We start from the raw sequence: 7,513 nt of genomic DNA, 5'->3' as shown, positions 1-7,513 counted from the left end.
GGCTAAGGGTTATTTCTTATCCACACCACGTGCCCACAGCTGTAAAGCAGCAGACTCTGTGGGTCACAGTTGTGTGGAAATCCAGGTGAAGGGGCAGCCACCATCTCCTGACGGGGGGTGGGGGGGTGGGGGGGGGGGGACTCAGAAAAGTCTGGGCTACCAGTTAAATGGCCAAGCTAGGAAGTTCCTAGTTCAAGTTCAGGTCACAGCTCATTGGCCAGAATGGGTCCATGGGGCCTAAAGGGACAAACCACCCAACCGGATCCTTATGTCTAACAACACGACCCCAGGAGTCTGAGTGGGGAGACCACCCTGCTCAGGGGCCCGAGAGAAGAGGGTTCCCTGCTCTGGGGTCTGGGGGGGAGTGTGAGCCCTGCTCTGGGGTCTGGGGGGGAAGGCGAACCCTGCTCTGGGGTCTGGGGGGGCAGGGTGAGCCCCTGTGCTGGGGTCTAATAGGGAAGACAGCTGTCTTGGAGGGGTGGGGGGAAACCATGCACAAGGTACGTCCTCCCCCACACACTCAGCTGCCCTGAGAGAACTAGGCCTCCAGTGCTGAGCTATCTCCCCATCTCCCCTGTGGGCTCGCCGGCCCCTGCCAGGTCCCGCCCAGGCTGCTCTGGCGCCGGCCTGGCAATTCAATCTGGCTGGAAAGCAAAGGTTGTTTGTTTTCCCTGGTTGCCTTCTCAGCTACCCCGAAACCATCCCTGGATCACTTTCCAGGGCAACCGGGTCTGATGGGGCCCTTGGATGACCTGTGCTGGCCTCGGTCTAACTGGGCCAGCTGTCACAGGATCCTGCCAAATCCCAGCCCTCTGCCCTGCTGGGCCCGGCCCCTCACAGCATCCGGGAGGGAGCGGGGCCACACCAATCCGAACAGCCCCGGCGCCCTGGCTGGCTTGGCTCCTTGGATGGAGCTTCGGCCTGCGGACTGAAGGGTCCTGGATTCGATTCCGGTCAAGGGCACATGTCCAGGTTGCGGGCTCAGTCCCCAGTAGGGCGTGTGCAGGAGGCAGCCGATCAGTGATTCTCATCATTGATGTTTCTGCCTCTCCCTCTCTGAAATCTATACAAATATACCTTAAAAAATAAAATGAAAAATCTCAAACAGCCCCAAGCTGAGCTGACATCATCTTGGGCTACCAAGGGATCGAAGCCTTACCTATTCCTGCCTTTTGCTCGCTCCTGGGCGCTGAGAGCCAGGCATCGCCGGAACCCGGGTACCGAGAGGGACGAGGGACCTTTCTGGAGAGACACGTCCCAGCTCCACTGCTTGCCGGCTGGTGGCCCTGAGCGGTCACTTAACCTCTACACTCCCAGAACTTTTCACCACCCCAAAAGGAGGCCCAGCAGCCTCTCCCAGCTCCTGGCAGCCGCCGGCCTGCTTCCCGTCTCTGGATTGCCTGTTTAGGACATTCCATACGTGGAATCACAATATGTGGCCCTTTGTGTCTGGCTGCTCTTACTCAGTGTGATGTCTCCAGGGTTCATCCGTGTTGCAGCGGGTGTCAGTGCTTCATTCCTTTGGATGGCTGAGCGATAGTCCACTGTGCAGATGGACCACGTTTTGTTCATCCATTCATCAGTTTGTGGACTTTTGGTGATTGTCACTAGTACTGCTGTGAACTTGCGTGTGCAAGGATTTGTTTGAACACCTGTTTTCAGCCCTTTTCGGCCTCACATGCTGTGCTCCCACCCTGGTCCTGGCTATGAGGCGAGGGGCCCAGCGTCTAGCTCCCCTGACCAGTCCGGAGTGAGGCCCTCTGCACCAGCAGTCAGCTGGTCCTCATCCTCCTCTCTCCTCCGCCCCGAGTCCCCAAGGCCTGCCCCATTTCAGGGAGTTTTAGAAACTGGCGTCCCCCGTGTCCTCAGGAACCTGCTCTGTCCTGGATCCCTCTGTGCTGGGGTTCCAGCCATTGCTGCTGGGTGGCCTCACTTCTCAGGCCTCAGTTTCCCCATCTGTGGGTGGGGTTGTCCTGAAGATGAACTGAGGACAGGAAAGCACCTGGCCCATAACATTTATTCTCATTTTATCCTCTGTTGATATCCATCATGCTCCCCAAGAGCCCACGCTCACTGGGCATGCTCACGTACATGGTCTCCTGACCCCACGCCATGGTGCGGAGGAAGTCTGTGCAGCTTCCCAGGGACCCAGGGAGGAGAGGGCCGAGGCTGGTGGGACACCCAGGTCTGTGGTCAGCGGGGTCCTACCCAGGGTCAGGCTTGGGGACCAGCCGTCCTGCTGGGTGCTGCCCCTTCTCTGCCCATTGGGAAGAGTCCTAAGGGGGTTTCCTTTGCTGTGGCCGAGCCTCATCTGCTCCCTGGGCCCGGGAGTCCTCACGTGGCTCAGGAAGGGACAGGCTGGAAAATTCCTGGGACATCTGCACATTTGGGTAGGGGTGGGGGGTCAGACCACCCCCACTCCTGGTGAAATTTGTATGTTTGAAGATTTGTGGGAGACAGTTCCCAGGGCAAACCCCGTCTCCCATTCCTGGCCTCCCCACCCTCACTCCTGCCACCCCACTCCTTACCCCAAGCCCGGGCTTGGCCACAAGCACAATCAGGTGTGGCTCAAGTGAGGTGGAGATAGTGCGGGCCAGAGTTTATTTGCAGGATGGGAGTGGGGCCAGGGCCTCTGGAGACCCCTGGGACTCTGAGTTATCCACTCCAAGCCCTGCCAGTTCCATGAGCCCCAGAACCTGGCCATCAACCCATCTTTCTCAGCCACCAGGTGCCCCGACTGACAGCAGCACCAGCTGCCACACATTGACAACCTACTGTGCACAGGCCCCCGGAATGGCTTACACGGAGTCTCATGGGAACCCTAGGGAGAGGGATCGATTCTGTCCCCACGTTACAGACAAGGAAACTGAGACACAGAGTGGTGAAGCCCTCGCCACGGACCCACAGCCAGGAGTCTGGGTGCAGCCCTGCAGGGCTGTGTGGCCCTGGGCTTCCCTGAGCTCTGCACACACAGGTTTCAAATGCTCACAGACTGGAAGGAGTCGCAGAGACTTGCGCTGTCAGCAGCATGGGGGTTACAGGACCTGGCTCTGATGCTCAGTACTGGCCGGGGGACCCGTGGTGAGTCACTGCCCCTCTCTGGGCCTCGGTTTCCTCATCTGTAAAATGGACGGAGACATTTAGAGAACCGCTGCCTAAGCCCCACCCGCCCCTCCTGCCTATCCCAGAACCTCACTGTTTGCGTCGCTACATTTCCCAGTCTCCCCTGCAGCAAGTTGTGGCCATGCCCTGATCAGTGCGAAATAAGCAGAAAGGTCCCAAGGCCTCCCAGGAAGACTTTGGAAAGATGCGGAGCCAGCCCTGGCCTCTGCCTTTCTCTCTGAATGAGGATGTGAAGGCTGGAGCCCTGGCAGTCACTTTGTGCCATGAGGCAACTTTGAGGGATGCTGTGAACTGAAAGAGAACAAGTTGTCCTGCTACTGTGACTGATCTCTGCAGACTGCTCCTCCTGCTGCCTGACACCAGCTCTCTGTCCCTGGCCCCTGAGCTCACACCAGTGTGGAATCTTTCCCCAAGCCCCCTGGCTTGTGTCCCAGCATGCTGCGCATCTCATGGGTGACCCCGTCCCAGTGCCCCCCACCGACCAACAGTGTCCGGTGCATGCAGGATGCAGACAGGCTGCTCTCCCGGACACCCGCCACCGTTGCAGGCATGGAGGCAGTGACTGAGGGTCTGAGGGGGTCCCCAGGTTCTGGGCAGAATGAGTAGGGGATTTGGTGGTGGGTACCCTGCTGGGGCGGAGCCCTGGGGCTGGCCTTGGAGACTTCAGCGGAGCGGGCAGGGTCTTTTTTGAGTTTTTGTGTTGAGCATATTTTCGTGTTTATTTGCAGCGCGTGGGTCAGCACGGCCACCAGGGCCAGGGCGCCCAAGCCAAGGATGGAGGCGGCGGCTGCTCCCGCCTCGATCTCGAAGAGCAGCAGAGCATAGATGGATAGTCCTGAGGAAGGAAATGTTTCTCATTTATTCAGTCTGCAAACACGTGCTCCCCAAGCCCCGGGAGAGCTTCCCACAGAGGGGCGGTCATTCAAAGCCGTCCAACACGGTAGGCACGTGGATCAACTCATCGCTCCTCGCACAGCCCACAAATATATCATCATGACGCCAATTTTACCATAAAAGGGTGAATTTCGTTATGTGCACTTCACCCCAATTAAAACAACCCAGATCTCAGGTTTTCTGAATCCCCATCATTGGCCTTCAGTGAATCCCGGCTCCTCTCCGGCCTTGGTTTGCTAATCTGAACAAGGCAGTTGGTGACCTGGCCTTGAGGGCCTTGCTGGTCCAGCATGCAGTTGGCACCATTCATTGCTGTGGGAACACTTACCAGTGTCTACTCCCTAGATCCCAATAGTACCTTTCTCCCACCCTGTGTGACAACCAAACACTTCCCCAGATATTGCCAAATATCCCCTGGGGCATAGCCTCAGCCCCCATTGAGAACGGCCAGTCCAGTCCCTATGCCCACCCTGGAGGCTGGTCTAGAAGCTCTGACCCACCCCTGTGGCATCAGTGACATGATAGTGCTAGGTGTGGTCAATCAGAGCCTTGCTTCCGTCTTGTAGTGATTGGTGCAGGGCTTTCACATGGCCCAAGCTCAGCCAATGAGAATCAGCACTGAGACTTTTGCTTGGGATTTGAGAACCCAGAAATTTTCTTACTGCAACCCCTGGGGAGCTTGAGAGAGAAGCCGAGGGCTGACAGGATTTCTTGGCACTTTGTGGGGGTGTTTTCAAGGCTTCTCTGGCTCTGAACTCTTGCTTTTGAAGATGACACATTGTATCTGATGTTAAAGTGAGGCCAAAGACGTTTTTTTGCTCTAAACAATTGTTTTTCCAAATTATAAGAGAAAGTTTATTTAGAAAGGTACAGAGGTGGGGAAGGCCAGCCAGCTGGGCTATGTGGGCTTAGGAAATGAGTTACGGAGGCAAGAGAAGGGCCCTCAGAGCCTAGAAAAAAGAAAGAGAGGACACGCCTGGGGAAGGAGGGGGAGAGGCAGGGGCGTGCTCAAGAGAGAGAAAGGGCGTGGGGCTCTGGACATTTTTGAAAAGGTCTTTATAATTATTCTTTTAGCTCTGGTTAGCAATGAATGGAGGATTGACTGGACATACTGGGGAATTCTTGCCAAGGGAGGTCACCTAACCTCAGAAAGAATCTAAATGGGAGCTGAACGAATTCTTAATGCTTGATGAGACTGACACAGTTACTTTTTTTTCCCCTTTGTGAGTTTTCTCATATTTTAAAATGAGGATACTTTAAGTCTCCAACATGTTTGCTGGTTCATGAAAAGACGGGAGGTTGTAGGCATTTTGTTGAAAGCACAGATACAACCATCTTTCTAAGGGGAAGCAGGGGAAGAGGTGAAGCAAGAGGCATTTCTGATGGGCTCATTTGAGCACCTGGGTTCAATCACACCTGAGGCCAACGATCCCCTGGTCTTTTCAGATACGCTGGTCACCCCATCCTCTCTCTTTGCTGCTGTTGTTGTTAATCCTCACTCAAGGACATTATTTCCATTGATTTTTAGAGAGAGTGGAAGGAACGGGGAGAGACAGAGAGAGAAACATCTCATATCTATTGGTTGCCTCCTGCATGAGCCCCGACCCGGGGTCAGGGATCAAGCCGGCAACTGAGGCATGTGCCCCTGACCATAATCGAACCTGGGACCCTTCAGTCCCAGAGCCGACGCTCTAACCACTGAGGAAACCGGCCAGGGCTCCACCCTCTTATAAAAAAGAAGCCATACCTGGGGCATTTTATTAGTCAAACAATAAAAGTTAAGCAGAGTTCCCTGCACTTTACATACAAATTCCCATAGTGAGCCCTCGGCTCACATCTCATAAATACGTATTTTAATTGTGTCTCCTAAACATTTGTCAAGATTACAACCAAATATAACAAGTCAGGAGTCTCTTTAAAGAAACGTGATGATTTGATGCCTTTACCAGGAGGTGTGGGTGAGAACATTGATCTAAGTTATTAAAAGCCAGGGAGGAAAAGAGGGTGGTGTGTCCTCTGGCACCCAGCTAATTATTTTTACTCTCCTTCATGTTTGGGGATTTTAAATTGCATTTCTGCTTTATAAAGTGTATCTCCCCCCCACCCCCACCCCCGCTCCTTAAGCCATTCTTGAGCTGGAAGTTCTGATATTTGTAACCAAAACAGTTTTTTGCTAAGGCCAACCTCTGAAACTATCTCCTGAAACTACCAAGGACATAGAAAATTTTGTTCAAAACCAAACGTAGAAAACTGACGAATCAGGAGTGTTCGGAAGACAAGTACCATTTATGAATCCCTGCCCCCCTCCCCACAGCCTCCCACTGGAGCCAGATGCCATGTGTGGGCTTTTAGGGGGTTTAACTCTAAATCCTCTCAGCAATTCTATGAAGCATCCCATTGTACTGATGAGGAAACTGAGGCAGAAAGTGTCAGACCCAAGAGTCAAACACAGGCAGGGTGGCTCCAGAGTTGAGCCTGGTTATGGGACCATTAACCCTGGCCGTTTCCACCCAAGGCCCCCACACCCCACGTCCTGTCCCCCAGCACGCACCTGCTAAGTAGACGGAGACCCCACAGCAGAAGAGGCCCACGGCCACATGTCGTAGGGCGGGGGGAAAAATGGACACATATGTAATACCCTTTGTAATAAAAAAAAAAACAAACACACAGGCAGGGTGGCTCCAGAGTTCACCCCGGTTATGGGACCATTAACCCTGGCCGTTCCCACCCACGGCCCCCACACCCCACGTCCTGTCCCCGGCACGTACCTGCTAGGTAGACGGAGACCCCACAGCAGAAGAGGCCCACAGCCACATGTCTGAGGAGGCGGCAGTCATAGAAAAACCAGTCGGACCTGGGAAGAGGGGACAGGAAGAGGGGGCTCTGGAGGTGGAGCCGCTTGGGGAAGGCTGGGGGGAGGGGAGTGGCCCAGCTTTGGGGAAACAAGATCTGTGTGAGGATCCATCCTGAACACTCATCCATTGTTCCAGGTTAATGTTCACCACCATTCACCATCCAGCCATTCCTGTCGATTATTCAACCATATAGCTACCCATCCATGTAACCATGGCCTATGAATTCATCCGTCCACTCATCCATGCATCCATCACCCACACACCCATCCATCCATCCATCACTTATCAACCCTAAGCCTAACCCTCGTCTCTCTGCACTCAGGGCCTAGTGCCCCCTAAATGACCAGAGCCTCCACCAGAGAGCTAGCCGGCCCCTGGTCCTCTCTGAGCCTCAGTTGGCACATTTGTAAAGCGGATGGTCGCAGCAGTAGTTTCACCTGCTATACATTTTCAACTGATAGAACTGAGAGAGGGAGTCAGGGATGGAAGGAAGGAGGGAGGAGGGAAGGATACATGGGGGGAGGGAGAGATGATAAAGGGATGGGGGACGGAAGGGAAGCTCCCCCCCACCTGAGGCCCAGAGACGGGTCGTGGCTCGCCTGGGCTCGCCCAGCCCCGGGGCCGGGCGGCGAGGCCAGGCC

The 7,513-nt window shown here is 54.9% G+C and overlaps 1 protein-coding gene across 1 annotated transcript; it reads right to left on the bottom strand.

Moving 5' to 3' along the window:
* Positions 1 to 1,999: 1,999 nt before the first annotated feature.
* Positions 2,000 to 7,371, bottom strand: TMEM221 (transmembrane protein 221). The gene is made up of 2 exons (XM_015569581.1): positions 6,786 to 7,371; positions 2,000 to 3,958 (listed from the first exon to the last, which is right to left on the bottom strand). Exons 1-2 carry the CDS (start codon positions 6,997 to 6,999, stop codon positions 3,510 to 3,512), a joined length of 663 nt encoding a protein of 220 aa, XP_015425067.1. The 5' UTR covers positions 7,000 to 7,371; the 3' UTR covers positions 2,000 to 3,509.
* Between the last annotated feature and the right edge of the window lie 142 nt (positions 7,372 to 7,513).

This window comes from Myotis davidii, unplaced genomic scaffold, assembly GCF_000327345.1.
Source record: "Myotis davidii unplaced genomic scaffold, ASM32734v1 scaffold306, whole genome shotgun sequence".
NCBI lineage: Eukaryota > Metazoa > Chordata > Mammalia > Chiroptera > Vespertilionidae > Myotis > Myotis davidii.
The sequence above is the reverse complement of the archived record's forward strand: the minus strand, read 5'-3'. Positions and strand labels throughout refer to the sequence as shown.

Excerpts from the sequence above, each read along its gene's own strand:
- TMEM221 (XM_015569581.1), bottom strand. The coding sequence starts at position 6,999 with ATGGATGAGTGTTCAGGATGGATCCTCACACAGATCTTGTTTCCCCAA. Across the intron at positions 3,959-6,785 it reads GGTCTCCGTCTACCTAGCAG|GACTATCCATCTATGCTCTG; the intron begins GTACGTGCCGGG and ends TTCCTTCCTCAG.